We start from the raw sequence: 18,438 nt of genomic DNA on the forward strand, positions 1-18,438 counted from the left end.
GTGACGCCGCTGTTCCCTCGCAGGGCTCCCCCTCAGCCCCGGAGGAGGCGGCGGTGGGTGGCGGCGGGCGGGGGGACGGCGACGCCGAGCCCCTTCCCGAGAAAAAAGTGCTGCGGAGCAAAAAGAGCCCCCCCGCTCCGGGAAAGGCGCCGGGGAGCAGAAAAGGTACAGCGGTGCCGGTCGAGTGCCCCACATGTCATAAAACCTTCCTCAGCAAATATTACCTTAAAGTGCACAACAGGTAAACGCTCCGGCTTCTCCTTCCCCGTGCGCGCCGCCCCACGGCTCGGCCCCTTCCCGGGGTGGGGGGAAAGGGCGGCCTCCTTTCTGCCAGCTAGTCCCAGCACCTCGGCATCCCCAGGCTGGTCATGGACGGTCTCCTCTGCCCCTAGGGGTGCTCTGGCCTGTGGGAGAGTTGTATGTCAGTGAAAGATGTCCCAGAGCTGCAGTGAGTGTCCTTCCTGTGGCTCAGGAGGGCCATGTGGTGGGCTCCTTAGGGGCTGCGCTAGCTGCTAGCTGCAGGTGGGCATTGGCAAATCCTTCTGGGCTTTGAGAGTGCCCCGGGCTGGGGGGCAGTTTCTGGGGTTGCTGGGGACACATGGCTGGGCTGTGTGAGGAACTCCAGGGCGGATCACCGAGTGCAGGGCATGGCCCTGCAGTGAGAGCTCAAGCTTTGCTTCGCTTGTGTTGGGGAAGAATCTTGGCCCTGCAGAAATGGTGTTCTGTGGAGTGCAGTGGGCACTGACAGCTGTGCTGTTGAGGGGACTCAAAAGTGGCATAAAAGCAGCTTTAGGGCAGCTGTGAATAGTATCACTGCGGGGGTGGGGGGAAGTACCCACCTCACCCTTCCCTGTGACCTCCTAGGCCTGTTTGTGCAGATGCTGTTGACAGGCAGTGATGGGATTCTGTATTTGCATACCCCAAGGAAACACACTGGAGAGAAGCCATTTGAGTGTTCCAAGTGTGGCAAATGTTACTTTAGAAAAGAGAATCTCCTGGAACACGAAGCCAGGAACTGCATGAACCGATCGGAACAGGTACGCCCAGGAGCTGCCCTGCTGGGCTGGAGTGTGGCTGCCATGTGGCAGCAGGGGAATTGGAGCCTTTTCCCAGTCCCAGCCCACGCTCAGTTCCAAACAGACCCCTGCCAGCACGGTGTGGCACGTTCCATGGCTGGGACCCCCACAGCCAGGGCCCCTGCGGCTGGGACTCACGCCTGATACACAACACAGCCCTCACTTGTATTTCAGCACACCAGGACTGTACTGTACACGATTCAGCTCCTGTGGGTGCGGGCTGAATGCTGTAGCTGGGTGCCAGTGCCATGTGCTGGGCAGGAGGCTGAGCTGTGGGCTCCAGGTCAGGCTCTGGGTGCTGTGGAAGCCAATGTCACCCCGTCTCTCACAGGTATTCACGTGCTCGGCCTGCCCGGAGGTGTTCAAGCGGCGGATGGAGCTGCGGCTGCACATGGTGTCACACACTGGAGAGATGCCATACAAGGTCAGCAAGGCCTGCATCCGACATCCCTATGGATGCTGCTGGACACTGGCACGGAGCAGGGGCGAACCTTTCCCTTCTAGGGCAGCCCAGCCCATCAAGAGCTGAGCGCAACAGTTCCCTTTTCTGGTCCATGACATCCCACTGAGGGTTGTTTTCTGTCTCTGAACCAAAGTGTGATCCAGGGAGGCACCACAGCCAAAGGCTTCCCATGGCTGTACCAGGAATTTGTGTTCTACTCCCCTGTCAGTCCTCTCCTTGCTCTGAAACCACACTTTGGGGGCAGCTGGAATGTGACCCCATTCTCCTGTCTTGCAGTGCTCCTCGTGCTCACAGCAGTTCATGCAGAAGAAGGACCTGCAGAGCCACATGATAAAGCTTCATGGTGCACCCAAGCCCCATGCGGTAGGGACCAGGGGTTTTGGGGAGGGTGTGATATTGAGTGTGGACCTGGCCTAAGGAATGGCACATTATGATTGGCTCTTTCAGTGAGGGGTGGGGCACAGAGCTACTGGAAATGGGCTCTATTGGGTACAGGAGCAGCCCACAGATCCAAGCACTGACCAGCACTTCATCTCTGTTGGGCTGTCCCATCTTAGTGGGTGTCTCTGAGCTGGTGGCGCTGCCTTGGCTTCTGCAGGGAGGTCCCTGGAGCAGCTGGGGAAAGGCCAGGTGTGAGCGGGTCTGGGGTGGGTGTACCCCAACCCTAACACCCTCCTCTCCTGTGGCCTTGCAGTGCTCAACCTGCTCCAAGTGCTTTCTGTCCCGGACAGAGCTGCGCCTACACGAGGCCTTCAAGCACCGCGGAGAGAAGCTGTTTGTGTGCGAGGAGTGCGGGCACAGGGCCTCGAGCCGCAACGGCCTCCAGATGCACATCAAGGCCAAGCACAGGTACAATGTCACCCTTGTCCTCTCTTATTAGCTCTCCTGGCTGCAGTCCCTGCCCCACAGGCCTGGGGGTTGGCTGAAAGTCACCCTCCTCACAGAAGTGCTGGGCTGAGACCCAAGGGGCTGAAGCTGGCAGAGGTGATGGTGACGTTTCTCTGCCCACAGGAACGAGCGGCCCTACGTGTGTGAGTTCTGCCACCACGCCTTCACGCAGAAAGCCAACCTCAACATGCACCTGCGCACACACACTGGCGAGAAGCCCTTCCAGTGCCATCTCTGCGGCAAGACCTTCCGGACACAAGGTACCCCTGGCTGTGGCAGGGTTAGGGCTCCAGCATCCAGGACCTCCAGAAAGCAGCTTCCCCAGGAGCAAAGCCATGCTCTTGTGAGTGCAGGCTGATACCAAGAAAAGCATGTTCCTGTCACCTACTCTGCTCTCATGGCACAGAACGGGGACAAGCTGGTGTTGCTCATGACCCTTAGCAGGAGCAGGCAGCTCCTCGTGTTGCTTTTGCCTTCCTGGCCAGCCTGGCCCAGCCTGACAGCCCCTGGGATGGGGGTGCATGGGCTGTACTTCTGACCAGCCACCCTCCGTGTCTGCCCCTCTTAACGGCAGCGAGTCTGGACAAGCACAACCGGACGCACACCGGCGAGCGGCCGTTCAGCTGCGAGTTTTGTGAGCAGCGTTTCACGGAGAAGGGGCCACTGCTGAGGCACGTCGCCAGCCGGCACCAGGAGGGGCGGCCTCACTTCTGCCACATCTGTGGGAAGACATTCAAAGGTAACGTGGGGGCTCCAGCTCTCGTGGGGCTCTGCAGCAGCTGCCTCCTTCCCATGGGTGGGTTGGCATTGCTGTGAGATGGTATGACATGGAGCTGCTGCCAACAGGCTCTCATTTCCCTTCCCAGCGATAGAACAGCTGCGTGTCCATGTTCGCAGGCACAAGGGAGTGAGGAAGTTTGAGTGCATTGAGTGTGGCTACAAATTCACACGGCAGGTGAGGCCTTCCCCTGCTCCAGGACCCCCTGCTGCACTGGGGAGCCAGCCCTCACTGGGTCTCTCCACATTCCCCTTCCTTTGCAGGCTCACTTGAGGCGCCACATGGAGATCCACGACCGAGTGGAGAACTACAACCCTCGACAGCGGAAGCTGCGGAACCTGATCATCGAGGATGAGAAGGATGTGACGGTGGTGCTGCAGCCGCCGCCAGAGCTGGAGGTGGGCTCAGCCGAGGTGATCGTGGAGTCGCTGGCCCGTGCGCCACTGCCTGAGGAGGTCCCTGCACAGAAACTCTGCTCAAACGAGAACTTCTCCCCTGCAGATGTGATTGAGCAATCGCTGATTATAACTACGACGATTCCTGAAGACTGTGAGACGTAGTGTGGCCACCCATCCCCTTCCACTGAAACACACTAAAGCATTAAGCTGAGCCACTTTTCTGCCACACTTGTTCTTTTGAGCCTCCTCCCCTCCTTTTCTGCTAATCTCCAATCCCAGGCTGCAGGGAAAGAAAGTCACCATGATGTTTTGGTGGAGTGTCAAATGAAGAAATGTCTCAGAACAGTCACTCCAGTGTCCCTGCGTGGTGTGCAGTGGGATGGACCGACCTCCCTGTGTCATACTGTGACTCATTTTCTGATGCCTGAGGAGCTGGTGCTGCCTTCCCCTTTCCTCCAGCCCTCTCACCCTGCCTGTGATTAAAGCTCAGCTTCCCCCACAGAGAGCGACTCTGCCCATTCCTTAACTCCTCTGTTTAACTGGTGCCTTATTTCTCCTTTATTTTGTTAAGCTTTTGTCAGTTGCTCTTTCCTTGTCCCATTAAAGGCATAACCCATGTCTGCTCACTCCAGCAGCTACAAAGTGCCTGCGCTCCTGTGCTCACCTGTGGGGACATACTCTGTTCCAAATAACCCAATCCAGGGTTGCTGGGAGAGTGAGAACCACGGCCTGAGTGGTGCCAGGGTGGGGAGAGATCTCTGTGTGTACCCCAGAATTGCAGACGTACTCTCTCCCCTTTCTCCCTCTACTCACCAAGGAGGCAGAGAGGCTCCAATTTAAGCATATCTGGAATGAGAAACTCCCAGTAAAATCTCATTCCAGGTACCTTCCCCTCACAGAGAACAGAATTGTGTAACAAGTTTTATTTAACTTGACTGCTGCAAGTAAATTTAAAAACAAACTATGAGAATAAAAATACATTATCTGCAAATGTAAAATGCCTTTGTTTCAAAGGATGGAGTTCAACTGTACTTGAGGATTCAACACAATGAATTCTACAAAAAATAAATACAGATCTGTAGCTGCTCAGCGGGTGGGACGGGGGGTCCAGCAGCGAGCACGGCCGCGTGCGCCGCGGCGCGTTATTTATAGCTCAGCAGAAATGCCTCGAGCCGCGGCGCCGTCGGGAATTGGCCATTGCTCCCAAAAAAAGCAGCAGCTGCCCCGAACTGTGGGCCCCTGCGTCCCCTACTCTGTCCACGGGTTTGACACCAAGGGGCAGCCGCGCCGGGCCCTGCGCGTTCCCCGCTGGCACGCGGCGCTCTCAAGGCACTGTCAGTGTTCCAGGCTCCCCGTGGCTGAGGGGTGCAGCAGCATCAGACAGCACTGGGGCAAAACACGTTTCTGTAAAGCTGTGAAGATGCTGATGCTGTGGAAGTGAGGCTCGGATGCTCCCCAATCCAGGGGCAAGCCTGGAGGAGAGAGATCGAGTACACGGGGTTTCCATCTCTGAGTTCAGTTTAAATGCAAGTTTTTCCTCTATTAGGTAAAATTTAAAGACCAAAAAAGCAAATGCATCCAGCCACACCTTAGCTTCTGCCACACTTCAGGGTTCTCCAGAAGGTGCAGCACTTGCACTCAGGGAGCCATGCTTCAGGTTCAGCCATTTGCTTTCTTCCAAAAACATTCCACAAGTAAACTGCACGCAGCTGCTCTTCAGCAAAGGTAGATTAACAGAGCCCACCTGGCCAGGGCACTTGGGCAAGTATAAAGGCAAATCTTACACAGGCCAAAATAAAACTGCAAACCCCAAATAAAAAGAAGAAAAAAACCCCTAAAATAACTACCTTTCAATCCAACACGTGCACAGGAAGCCTATCTTCCTCTGAGGCACAGAATACGGGGGGGTGTCCAGATCACTGCCCTACCAGACAGACCCCTCCCAAGACAGAAAATGAAGGAAGGAGTTTGGTGGTAAATGAAGCGTTAGAGGGTGAAGGAGCTCCCAGTGAAAGGTGTCACAAGCCGTAAGCAGCGGTGCTGTGGCGTGGTTCACCACGAGTGCTTTCCCCAGGATCAGCTCTCGGGTCCCTGTGGGCAGCGCGGCGCCGTCTCCCACCCTGAAGGGCTGAGGGAAGCAGTGGAGGCCTCGCTGCCCGCAGGCCCACAGCATCACATCCAACAGCCAGAGTTCTTGCTCCCTCTGTGAACAGCATGGTTTTGTTTCCAAGCACTGGTTTGCCTCAGCCTTAAAGCAGCCCAGGTTCCAGATGAGGGACTCTGTCAAGCCGCTTCCTGTGCTAAGGCAGCTCATTGAGGTTCTGGTTGTGAAGGTTTTGGTTCTGCCTGCTCAAGCTGATGGTGTTGTCCAGCGTGATGCTGTCGTCCTCCTGTGTGGTTTCTGGCATGAACTGCCGGAATATGCTGACGCTGCTGTGCCAGAAGATGGGCTCAGGGAGCTGGCCCACGATACTCCACGTTCGTGTCTCGGGGTCGTAGGCTTCCAGGACGTCCGAGAGCTCAAACAAGTTATCGTAGCCTCCCGAGACATAGAGCTTCCCACCGAGCACAGCCACGCTCCCCCCAACATGAACCTGCAACGTAACAATAAATACACACTGTGACCAGGGGGTGCTTGCCGGATCCAGCGAGGGGATCAGTGGGATCTGGGAGCTGTTCCTTGGAGGGAGCTTCATGACTGCCAGCTGCAGGTTGGGCTCTGAACCAGTGCTGCTCACAGATCTCACGTGCTGAGCTGCACACCCAGACATGCCACCACATCTAGGATGGTCTTCCCAGTGACTCCGACACACTTAAGCCAGCTCCACATGCAAGGGGTTCTGATTCTAAAAAGCTCTTGGTTTTCCAAAGGTAAATGAAACTAATTTATAACATTTAAGACATCCTGGAAGTGGAAAAATGTCCTACCTGAAGCATAGCAGGGATTTTATCCCATTCGTTCTTTGATGGATTGTAAACATCCACTTCAGCCGAGTCATCTCTGGGGAAGAGAACACAAAATTACTCTTCTGCATTCTAGAAACGTTGCTTGGGTTCTTCATCAAAGCCAAATTTAGATGGGCAGGGGGAGAGAAGAGCTGGGGAGGCAACATAATCCCCCAGGGCTTCTCTTACCCACCCTGCTCGGCAGACAGGAGGGCGACAGTGACAGGTGAGGGACGTTTGCGACTCAGAGACACGCGCTGCTGACACAAGAATGCGTGGAGGACAAGGTCAGGGCAGCTGGAGAGGAGCTGTCAGTCCTTCCAAGACAGTCCTGGTACAGATGGGATCAAGATGCTGCAAGGCAGCTCCAGGCAGGGCCAGCAGCCAGACCAGGGGCTCCTCTCCCCACTTTGGGTCAACTCTGGGGCAGCTGCAGAGAGCACCTGAACCTTACTCCTGTGCTTTATTTACTAGTTCCAGCACGAAGGACCATCACTCAGAGCCTTTAGCCTGAGCTATTAAACCAATTTGCTACTTTTACTTGCAATCTACTCCTCTGTCCTCCAAAGATTATCCCACAGCTCTACATGGAGTAGCAGCCCACGCGCACGCAGCACATGACATGAGGGAAGAACACCTAACCCCGATCATCTCCTCACTGGCTCTTGCAGATGCAAAGTGATCTGAAAATTCTGAAGTGTCAATCATCAGTGTTTTAAAATGGGCAAGAAAAAGGAAATTCTATAGAATCAGATTGTGACAAGGAGCTGAGCAGCTGCAACACCCTGGCAGGACAGACTGAAACCAGCTGACCAGAACAGCCGCCAGCAAGACACTTGGCTGGACCCGAAAGGATCAAATAAAAAGTCTTGGGCCAAAGTTGCTACTTTATGCAAAGCCAAGAGGAGATTAAAAAAAGAGAAGTGCCTGGGGGCCATCACAGAAGTCTCTGTTTGCTCAGAGTCAACACAGGGAGATGAAATGCTCCAGCCCTAGCATGCCTTCCCGTTTATTTTTAATTAAGCGGATAACTGAAGTATTTGCGCCACCAGGACAGCTTCAGATGGGTAATTAAGTCCCAATTTGGAAAGGTGCTTAAAAATAGTGACCAATCACTTCATCTTCAGCCCTCTTATCTCTGCTGAGACGGAAGACGTCCTCTCCTGCACTAGAGTTTAACGTTTTCTTGGAGCTTATGTGCTTATTTATAGCAACGAGGGGGGCTGAACCAGGAGCCGAAGAAACCGAGAAGCCAATTTCCAAGCAGCGCTGCTGACTTCAGATGGATTTACACGTGTCTGTTCCCCAGCCCTGGGTTACACTCAGACATTTTCACACAAGTTTATGGGCAGCTCTTTGAGACCCACCAACACAAGGAAAGAGGTGTTACAGCCCTCCCTGCACCATCAGGGGAAGCACTGCTGTGCTGTCCCAACCCAGTGCCCTCCGTCCAACACCTGCAAAATCCACCTTCCCAGGGAAGCTGTGGGCTCTCCTCATGGGGACATGGGGAGGGAGGGAAGTGATTGCTCCCACTACTCACCGTATGAAGTACATGAGACCGTTGAGCGTGACAGTCTTCGGGGCAAAGGACCAGGGGGGCAGGTGGCCGCAGTTGACAAGGGACCAGAGATCACTGTCAGGGTCATAGCACTGCATGACCATGGACTCTTTGCCAGCCAGGGAGCCGATGGCAAAGAGTTTCCCACGGCACGAGGTGGTGGAGCAGTTGTCCATGGGATACAGCATGGGCTGCAGGGCCTCCCAGCTGTCCAGGGTGTGGTCATAGCGCTCCGTGCTGTCAGAGGCAACCACGTAGAGCAGCCCGTCCAGGACCGTGGAGCTGTGGTATTCCCTGGCTTTCAGCATGGGCGACACCTCTGTCCACTCGTTCACGCTGGAATTGTACCTCCAGACACAGTCGTACAGCCTGGACCCGTCCGAGCCCCCTGTGGCACAGCATGACAATGTCAGGAGCCTGGCTTCACCAAGGGAAGGGTGATAGAGCAGAGCGCTTGGCTTGGCACGTGTGCCACAAGGATTTTAAAGGAAGTTTTGCACTGTTTCATTCCCAGCAAGCCAGAGAGGATTTCTCCCATGTCGTTCCTAGTCCACATCCAGCTGTGACTCAGAATGAGTCTTCCATGTTTCACTACCTCTGTCCTCTAACATCCACCCACCTCTGTCCTCTAACACTTCTACAGCCCCCATTTTACAGCACCCCCTCTATCACTACCCAGAAGCTGCCAAGGCAGTGGTGCTGCTGGCAGCTTGGGAACCTCCTAGCCTTGCCTTTGTCACACTGACACAGACCACACCAACCCAAAATCCCCAGCAGCAGCCTGCACACAGCTCCCAGCGGAGACCTGCCTGGGATCACTCCAGGAAGCTCCCACAGGATGTAAAGGTTTCTGTAAAAACATGCTGCATCCATGTGGGTAGCCTGTCATTTTTACAGCCCTGTCCTTGAAGCAGGTCCTTGTTTTCTGCTTGTGACTAGAGAACACACAGTTTTCTGTTCACCTGCATTAAGACTTGCTCTTCAAAGCTCTGCCAGTGTGTCCTGCACACTGAGGGCACGCTGTTCCACAGCACTCGGTGTGCTGGGCCTCAGTTTGTTACAGCTGTCACAGAGATGTAGTTCAAAGGAAAGATCTGCATACAGCTTAACAGCCAAATTTACATATTGGTGTCACCTTGACAGAAGTAATTGTAGCCCCAGCAAGGAGGCATGACTTGTGCAGGGGAAGGTACTGTGACTCACAGGGGCTGGCGAAGGAACCCAGGGCTTTCTGACAAGCCTCAGCCTCAAGCATGTGATTCAGGGGGCTCTGAACCTGAACACCTTCTTCAAAGAGAGAAACTCAAAACCTTCTTACATCACCCCTGTCCTCAGTGACGGTTAAGAAGTTCTAACTACAAGATCTGTGACTTCTGCCAGCATGCTCAACAGCATTAGTCATGACAAAATAGCTCCTGGACTGAGACCAGCTGCTAAATCCAGCACCGACTCCAGGAGTCTCCATGCCTGCTGGCAGGCTGCAGACACCCAAGCCAAGTCCTAAACTCTCTTCCACCCAGGAAAAGCCAAGTGTCGCTGCTACAACCTACATATTTTCAACAGAACCCTCCACCCTGGTGCTTCCCCTCATTCCCTGGATGCCTTACCAGTGACATAGATGTCGTTGCCCAGTGCAGCGACACTGTAGCCCCCTCCCAGGTGCTCGGGGAACTCAGCCAGGTAGCGCCAGTGGCCAGTGCGTGGGTTGTAGCAGTCGACGGTGACAAGCTCATCACAGTCACGGTCACAGCCACCAACGAGGACAAGGATCTCGGCGAGGCCAGTGGAGGGCCGGGGGCGCATGCGGGCACAGGGCCCCCGGTCGTGGCGGTCGAGGCGGGCAGCCTGGAAGTCGCGAGCCTCACGCAGAAGGCGCAGGCAGGGAGGGCAGCGGGCCACCAGCGGCTCGCTCTCCACGTGAGCCAGCAGGTAGAAGCGGCGCACAAAGGGCAGGCGGACGTGGGCCAGGAGCTGTGGCAGCAGCGGGGCACGGGTGGCGGGATCAGCGCGCACCCAGCGCAGGGCCAGCTGAAAGGCAGCCTCCTCCTTGGGGATGCAGAGCCCATCGTCCCGCAGGTAGGAGAGGAGGCGCGGCAGCGGCAGCCGCTCCAGCTGGGCGCCCAGCTCGCCTACGTGCCGCAGCACGAAGCGGTGGGCGGCAGCTGCCAGCTCCGGGCAGGCAAAGGCCTCCGCGAAGTCCTGCATGTCCAGGGCGTTGGCGGGCTCCAGCTGCCGCGCCAGCCAGGCACCGCAGGCCTCCTTGACAGCGGGGAACTGCAGCAGGTCGGCGGCGCGCAGCAGGCGCTCGGCGATGTCGGGGCCCAGCCGCCCCACGCGGCCGGTGTAGGCGAAGTCGAGCAGCCGCCCCAGGCACTCGGGCTCGACGCCGTGCAGCCGCACACGCTCGGCCCGCGACTCGCGCAGGGCCCCGCCGAACATGGCGCGGAAATATCCCGAGGCTGCGGCCAGAACGGCGCGGTGAGCCCCGAACTCTCGCCCGCCGGCCACTACCGTCACGTCCAGCAGGCTCCGCTCGGCCCGCAGCGCGCTCAGACCCCGCAGCAGCGACACGGCGTGTGCCGGTTCTCCCGTCGCCGCCGCCGTGGTTGAGGCTCCCGCTGCCGTCCCGCCGGTGCCTGTCGCCATGCCGTGCCTGCGGGAGAGCACCTGGATCACGCCCTGCGCGGAGCCGCTGGGCCGACCCCCAAGCGATTCTCGGGGCGGGAATGGGAGGTGGAGATCAGGCAAGGAGGCGGCGGGTGGGCTCGGGGAGCCCGTCCCGGCTGGGATCCCCCGAGAGCGGCCGTTGCGTAAGGCGGCGGCGCTGGCAGCGCGGCCGCGCTCAGGCCGGTCCCAGGGCCCCGCAGCTACCGCGCCCAGCCCCGCGCCCTTGGCCCTGGGCTGGCGCTCACAAGGAGCCGCCCCATGGTACCGGGGGAACGCAGGACCGCCCCGAGCGCAGACAGAGCTGAGGGAGCTCCGCTCCGAGTCCGGCCCGGGTACCGCCGTTAGCGCGGACGGAGGGTCCGCCTCGGGGCTGAGGGTCCAGCTCGCGGTAGACGCTTCGGCGCCCTGCCCGTCCTGCCACCGCCACCAGCCAGGCCCCGCGGTGAGCCCAGGGCCGGCCCCTTCCGCCCGGGCCCACAATCACCCGATTAGAGCCACTCCTGGACCCCACTCACCGATCCACTCTCCGCTCTGCTCCGCGCTCCGTTCCCGCTCCGTTCACCGCTCCCGGCACCGGCACCGCCCCCGCCCCTCCGCCGCTCCCAGCGCGCCCCGCGCCCGGCACTGCGCACGCCCGGACTACGGCTCCCGGCGGCCCCGCGCGGGCGGCCGCCCCTTCGCCGCCTCCCGCCGGCACCGAGCGGCTCGCGGTGTCGGCACTGCCCGGCTGCCGCCGCCGCCACCCCGGACCCGCCCGCGCCCGCGCCGGGACATGGACTCCGACTCCTGCGCTTCGCCGTTTGCCCCGGAGGTGAGCTGGAGTCCCGGGGGGAAAAAGGAAGGGAAGGGAGAAGCGGGGAGGGAACAGAAGAGGAGGGGGTGCGTGTCCCGCTGCCCAGCCCGGCCCGGCCCGGCCCTGTCCTGTCCGGCTGCCGGTGCCCGCTGCCCGTTCCCCGCCGCGGGGCGGGGGGCCGGGGCCGGGGCCATCTTGTGCCGCCGGGGCGAGGAATGGCGGCGGCGCCGCCCCGCCGTGCCCTCCGCGGGGGGGCTGTCTGGGGCCCGGTACCGACGCCGGGGGGCGATGTGCCGCCGCTCACCCCCGCCCCCCGCAGGACTTCTCCCCCGGCTCCCGGCGGCACCGCACCGTGGAGGACTTCAATAAGTTCTGCACCTTCGTCTTGGCCTACGCCGGCTACATCCCGTACCCCCAGGAGGTGAGTTCCACCGGGGGGCACGGGGGGGGGCACCGGGCTGGGGGTGCCGGGGGCACCGGGCCGGTCTGTCAGACCGGCCGCTCCAGCGGTCACGGCCCCGCGGCGGGCCTGAACAAAAGGGGAACCGCGGCGGCTGGAGGCTCTGGGGACGGGGCGGGTGGTGCCCGGCGTGGGCGGGGTGAAAAACGTCGGATCCGGCATCGCTCCTGCTGCTCCCCGGGCCCCGGAGCTGCGGCCGGAGAAACCCGGGGTGGCGGGTAGGGAAAGCGGGAGCGGCAGCGGCTCGGGGTAGGGCATGGCACTCTGGGGGACAAGGCACAGTGCTTTGGGGACAGGGATCAGCTCCCCGGGGGACAGGCCACAGTGGCTTGGGGGGCAAGGCATAGTACCTCTGGGACAGGGCTCAGCACCCTTGGTACTGTCTCTGACAGTGGACAGTACCCAGAGGAAAGGGCTCAGCCCTTGGGGACAGGACACAGTGCTTCAGGGGACAGTGCCTGTGGGGACAGGGGGCACTACTTTAGAGGACAGAGCACAGCATCTCGGGGATGAGTCAGAGTGCTCTGGGGGACAGGGGACACCACTCTAGGGGACAGGGCACAGCATCTCAGGGATGGATCAGAATGCCCTGGGGACAAGGCACAGTGCTTCGGGGACAGGGCTCAGCTCCTCTGGGGGACAGGCCACAGTGGCTTGGGGAGCAAGGCATAGTACCTCTGGGACAGGGCTCAGCACCCCTGGTACTGTCCCTATGACAGGGGACAGTATCCAGAGGGAAGGGCTCAGCCCTTGGGGACAGGTAACAGTGCCTGTGGGGATAGGGGACACCACTCTAGGGGACAGGGCACAGCATCTCAGGGATGGGTCAAAGTGCTCTGGGGGACAGGGAACACCACCTTGCGCTACTTGTGAGTCTGCTCCATGTCAAACTGTTGCCTGCTTCCTGAACGTGTTCCAGGAGACGCCGCTGAGGAACAGCCCCAGCCCTCCCAACAGTACTGGAGGCACGATTGACAGCGATAGCTGGGATCCCCGCTTCAATGACACCCCCTCCTCTGTCTCCCTGCCCACCAAGAACAGAAAGAACTTTAGTCAGCTTAAGCGAGCAAAACCGTATGGTTCCCTGTTCCAGCGGGCAAAGGCCAGCAACTTCCTGCCAGAGAGAAAGCAAATCGATAAGATCAGGAAGAAGAAAAAGCTGAAAAGGAGGGAAACAGAGGTGTCTGCAGAGGAGGACTATGAGGAGAAGCTGCTGGACCTGGAGGCAGAGGACTCTTACACAGAGACGCCGATGAGCCCCTCGTCAGAGGGCGACCCTCAGTCTGTGACTGAGCACTGCTCGGTGTGGGACTCTGACACCCCGTCCAGCGTCTCCTACCCTGCTGTGACGGCTGAGCAGACGGTGGAGATCCAGAGCGTGGGCAAACGAACGGTCATCCGGCAGGGCAAGCAGGTGGTCTTTCGGGATGAGGATGGCACTGGTGATGACGAGGACATCATGGTGGATTCAGGTAGGTGGCCTGGCTGTCCAAGAGGATTAGCCAGGTGGATGTTGTGGTGCTTTACTTGTAGCCTGAGGATAATGCTGAGGAGCACTGCCTGGGTGGAATTCAGGAGCAGTTGGGTTTTCGGGGGGAAGGGAGGGGGGTTGGCTCTTTTGTGCAATAAACTTGAGTGAAAAGCTGCAACTTTATAGAAGCAGCATCTCCTCGATTACGGCCTCCTGTGTACTGCTGAGAGTCTCTTCCCGTGCAAGAGAGACCTGGAAAAAGCAGCAAAGTGCCTGTCTTTGAAACCCAGGTAGTTAATTTAGCATGAAAGGAGAGAAAATTCCTGGTGTGAGAGGCATCAGCCCCTAAAAACGTATCTTTGACATTTGTCTTTGCAGATGACGACTCGTGGGACCTCGTCACTTGCTTCTGCATGAAGCCTTTCGCTGGGCGGCCCATGATCGAGTGCAACGAGTGCCACACTTGGATCCACCTCTCCTGCGCCAAAATCCGCAAATCGAACGTCCCAGAGATCTACATCTGCCAGAAGTGCCGGGACTCCAAGTTTGACATTCGCCGTTCGAACCGCTCCCGGACGGGCTCGCGCAGGCGCTTTCTGGACTAGGGGGGTGGCACGTGCTGGTGCTCTGTGTGGGTGGGCGAGCCGTGCGTGCCGGCCGGGAGGCCGGGGAGGGCTCCCCTGAACTGCTGCTGCTCAGGCGGGAGGGCTGCCCAGCCGGCCTGTGGCCCAGGAATGAGGAATCGCCGAGCCGCGGGCAGCCGGAGCTGGGAGCGGCCGACTGGGCAGAACTGTGGCGAGAGACTCTCGAGGGACAGACGGAGCTCTCTGAGCTCAGTGGAGTTTTGTCTGGTTACGATGACTGGGTGATGTACTATACCTTTGCCAAGTAGGTTTTCTCATCCCATTGGGAAACTGCAAATCTTCTCTGTGCTAGAAAACTCCTCCTCCTCCCAAAGAGGGAGGGGAGGAGGAGGGAGTCTGTGTGAAGAGTCTGAAAAGTAAATGGCCCTGTGTTTTAAATTCAGTGTGATATTATACCTGCCCATTTGTCCGTATAGATCAATCTTAGATATCCTAAGACTCCATAGGAGTCAGCCTCAGTGCTACCGGCCTCTGTGCGATCTGCTGCTGCTTCCACGGGCCTGAGCAGAGGGGAGTTCTGTCATTTGGCATTATCCAAGTGCAAACGAGACTTGGGGCTCCCTCTTGTGCCAAGGGACAGCGCCCTGGCAGGAAGGAGCAACTGTTTTCCTGGACAGGGAGTGTGGGGGATCAGTGGCATCAGATTCCTTCCTAGAAGGTCTCTTCTTACAGTGGTTTTTTTGTGATTTATTTGCATGAACAGCTCAAATGTGTGTATGGGGGGAAACTGCTCCATTTCCTGTCCCTTCATTAACCTCTATGGTGCTGTTTTAAGAAGATGACTCTCCTTTTTCTCAGCCCAGAATTCAAACATGGGCTGTAAAAGGGGCCAAAGGAAATGTAGAACCTGGCAGGTCTGGTTTGGAATTTGATCATGTCCATCCAAGTGTGACAGCTGAGTTGATTTTTGTTTTTGCTGTTTGATTTTTGGAACTGGACTGTAACCAAAAAGCCAGAATCTTTATTCTGTTGGTAGCAACGACACAGATCAAATGCAGGCAGTGCAGCTACAGGATGAAGTGCAATGAGGATCTGTCTGGTGTGGAGTGGACAGGAGAGCATTGAGGCCCTGGCCAGCACTGCAGACAGGACCTCCTGGCTTAGCCCATGTGAGATTCCTTCAGGACCACAATGGGAAGTCAGAGCTCAAAGACAAGGCCAGGGAGATGCTGGCATTGCTCCTCGAGGACCAGACAGATCCACATGGATCACACTGATCGGGTTGATGCTTCGAGGTGTTTCTCTGAAGTTATGCCTGAAGAACAGTGTGTGCTCTGTCCAGTACGAGGCTCAGAGAAGCGCTGGCTGGCACAGCAGCTGCAGCCAGACCAGCTGTGCCAGCAGGAACATGACCCCGTGAGTTCTGCAGTCACACAGCGTTGGAGCACTGCCCTGTCTGAGGACTGGCTCACCGGGAGATGCATCCTGGTGACGACTGAGGGTCTTGCTAGCACACAGGGTCAAGTGCCCTCCTTCAGACATTGGCCCCAGGGCTGCCAAAGCCTCCAGCAGCCCAGTACCACAGGACCCAGGTGTGGGGCAGGGCGACAGAAGTGCACAACATGCAACTGTTCTCTCCTGGTTCTTGATAAAATTCTCGTTCCACCAAGCTGTAACAGCTGACTGGGTTCAGAAAACCAGCTTCTGTGAAATTTCTCAACCATGACTGTGCTGTGCTGCCTTCAGAAGCTATGTGGAACCACCAAGGAGTTTGCCAAAGACTCGCTCCCACTGGCTGCCTGACTGTCCTTTGCAGCCAGAAGAATAACCAAAGTTCTCCAGTGCTGCCATTTCCCCAGAAATGCTTTGGAAGATCCCGGCCACAACTGCACAAGAGTTGGACCTGGTCTGAAATTCGTATCTCTTGTATTTACAGTGTGTCTGCAGTTCAACTGGACCTCTGTGGACTGTGTTCCTGAAGCTTTTATGGGAGAAATGGTGCACTGTCAAGTGAACTGGCTCTTTTTCACAGAGGTTCAACACTAATCAATGTGACTGACTCTTGTTCTGTCCCCTTTTCAGATTTATCCCAGTGGATGGTGTCCAGCACGTTACAATATCAGCAGAGAGAAATAAAAAAGTAACATCTCCATTCTTTTAGTTCATCACTTTCAGCCATGTATAATTATAGTTTAATTCAGAACTTTATTTTTTCATTAAAACTTCTAATGAACCATGTTTTTTTCTTACATGTGAGACAAATGAACAATGAGTTTGTTATATTCCAAACTCAGGAGTCTGCTGTTATGATTTATTGGTTTGTGAGCTGTTGTGCCAGGCAGCAGGAAGACTTAACACTTGAAGTGCTCTTCCCAAAACTATACACTCAGGTGGGGATAGGAAGAGCTGGCAGGTATCCCCACCTTTCTGTGGAGCAGCTGCTCCTTGCTAGACTTTGCTGAGAGTGTGGGACATGGTGATGGAGCCCTGTGGCTGGGCAGGGTGGAGGGTTGGGAGGCAGGCACTGCCTAGAGTGGCTGCAGACAGCAGGGACACTGTGCTGGGCTTGTGCCAGGGCTTGCTGAAGGTGCAATGACTGAGCTGGGGGACAGGGCTCAGGCCAGGATGCCGATGGTGTCAGAGTGCACAGTCCTGGCACCAGGTCCCTGCAGCCTCAGAAACAGCCCTAGGGCAGTACTGAACCCCCTTGCAAGGACTGGAGACTTGGCCAGACCCAAACCAAGCCCCCATGAACCCTCTGGGAGCTGTGTTGAAAGAGAACTCCCTCCCTCTCCACCACCAGGCAGCACCAAGGACTCCAAACCACCCAAGAGCCGCTGGAGCCTTGGTGCCACCCTGCAGCTCATGGATGTGCCACAAGCCTGCAGGCACTGCTGCTCAGCCAGCTGCCATCAAAGCAGCAGCCTGAACACCTTGGCAAACTGAAAAGGTAGCTCAACCTTTAGGAAATGGCACTAGGTCATGCTGGAAGCTAGGCTGGAAGCTCAGCTCTGCTTGCTTAGAGCTTCTATTTTAATTCTGTTGGTAATTTTGAATTATAGTCATAAAAAGAAGTCCCAGGGGAGTTGTGGCTGTAAAATGGCAGCTGCTCACAGCAAGAATATGGTGGTGAAGGCTGTGGTTCTGCAGTGGGGCTGTTAAAGTTTTGGCAAAACATGGCACTGATAGAAAACAAGGAAGAAAGGAGGAGGGGGCTGGGGAAACTAACTGAGCATCTGGCTCCCACGGATGCTCTTGTGCCATGTCCTTGTCTCTACAGGCTGGCTCCTCACTTCTGACCATATACCTCACACAGTGACATCAAAAAGGAACGGGAGGAGATTTAGATTTCTGCCCTGTCCCACCCAGCAGAGGTCAGTAAGCTGGATGGGATGGAGAGTACTGTTAGGTATACAAGACCTGCAACCCTTGCTTTTCAGGGATTTTATCTCAGGAAACCTCCTACAGATGCAAAGGGAATGGGAGCTGCTTTTCAGCTGAATATAATTTATTGCACATTTTACATTTACTTTGAGATTGACAGAACGCTGGCTATAAGTGAAATAAAGCCCTGCACCAGGAACTGGTCACAACTGAGAAGTTTTGGTTTTAATAAAAACAAATGAACACCCCTTCATAATATGAACTTGTTTTTTTTACAGGGAAAAAAGCATTTCTTTTGGAAATCTCATTCTTCTGGTGCAGTGACCTGAGCACAGAGAACCACAGCTGCACAGAACAGGGGCCAGGTCCGTGTCAGGAAAGGAGTTATGGCAGGAGTTGTCGAAAGCGACTCTGCACTGCCAAGACACGGATGTCTTCCCCTCTGCTCTCACCCATGAGCAATGAAGGCTGGTCTGGACTCAGCCAGAGCAAAACTATGATCAAGGAACAGCCACCACGATTCCTTGTCTCTCTGCAAAAGCTGTGCTGATGTACCCAGTGTGTAGCAGATTCTACAAGGTGCTGTTTCCAGCTGCTATATCACCAGCCCAGGACTGCCCTTCTGCTGGAAATCCCTGGCAGGGCTTCTAGGCAAGATAAAGCCAATGGATCTATGCCATAACTGCTGCTTTTCAGAAAGAGCAGATGAGTTACATTTTCAGCTCTTCATTCATTTGGCCTCTCTCCTCACTTTGGTATGGTTTACTTTATGAACTACATTTATTTTTGACTAGAAATAAATTAGATGTGAAGAGATAGTTGCAGCATCAGAATCAAATTAAATTAATTGCTGTCCTTTTCCCTCATTTGCTTTCCTCTTTTCTGGAAATCCTTGACAATACATGGTTGTGGGTGGCACAAGAATTAATAAAACTATGATACACTGTGTCCTTGTCTGGAAGAGCAGTG

At 56.5% G+C, this 18,438-nt stretch overlaps 3 protein-coding genes across 3 annotated transcripts in view; 2 read left to right on the top strand and 1 right to left on the bottom strand.

Annotated features, from left to right (window-relative positions):
* ZBTB48 (zinc finger and BTB domain containing 48) overlaps positions 1-4,601 on the top strand; it is a 4,990-nt gene extending 389 nt beyond the window's left edge. Inside the window, exons 1-9 of the mRNA XM_041476632.1 lie at positions 1-241; positions 926-1,037; positions 1,408-1,500; positions 1,816-1,902; positions 2,234-2,388; positions 2,551-2,687; positions 3,002-3,166; positions 3,294-3,382; positions 3,469-4,601. The exon at positions 1-241 is cut by the window's left edge and continues 389 nt beyond it. Coding sequence (XP_041332566.1) covers positions 1-241; positions 926-1,037; positions 1,408-1,500; positions 1,816-1,902; positions 2,234-2,388; positions 2,551-2,687; positions 3,002-3,166; positions 3,294-3,382; positions 3,469-3,765 — 1,376 coding nt within the window. The 3' untranslated portion in view covers positions 3,766-4,601. The remainder of the gene's footprint in view (positions 242-925; positions 1,038-1,407; positions 1,501-1,815; positions 1,903-2,233; positions 2,389-2,550; positions 2,688-3,001; positions 3,167-3,293; positions 3,383-3,468) is intronic.
* KLHL21 (kelch like family member 21) lies at positions 4,512-11,406 on the bottom strand. The gene is made up of 5 exons (XM_041476622.1): positions 11,293-11,406; positions 9,718-10,763; positions 8,093-8,498; positions 6,532-6,604; positions 4,512-6,197 (listed from the first exon to the last, which is right to left on the bottom strand). The coding sequence occupies exons 2-5, from the start codon at positions 10,754-10,756 to the stop codon at positions 5,904-5,906; spliced, it is 1,812 nt and encodes a 603-aa protein (XP_041332556.1). The 5' UTR covers positions 10,757-10,763; positions 11,293-11,406; the 3' UTR covers positions 4,512-5,903.
* PHF13 (PHD finger protein 13) lies at positions 11,383-14,527 on the top strand. Its single transcript, XM_041476626.1, has 4 exons — positions 11,383-11,588; positions 11,890-11,991; positions 12,950-13,502; positions 13,880-14,527. Exons 1-4 carry the CDS (start codon positions 11,550-11,552, stop codon positions 14,104-14,106), a joined length of 921 nt encoding a protein of 306 aa, XP_041332560.1. The 5' UTR covers positions 11,383-11,549; the 3' UTR covers positions 14,107-14,527.
* The last annotated feature ends 3,911 nt before the right edge of the window (positions 14,528-18,438 follow it).

This window comes from Pyrgilauda ruficollis, unplaced genomic scaffold (assembly GCF_017590135.1).
Source record: "Pyrgilauda ruficollis isolate IOZ18807 unplaced genomic scaffold, ASM1759013v1 scaffold39, whole genome shotgun sequence".
Classification (NCBI taxonomy): Eukaryota; Metazoa; Chordata; class Aves; order Passeriformes; family Passeridae; genus Pyrgilauda; species Pyrgilauda ruficollis.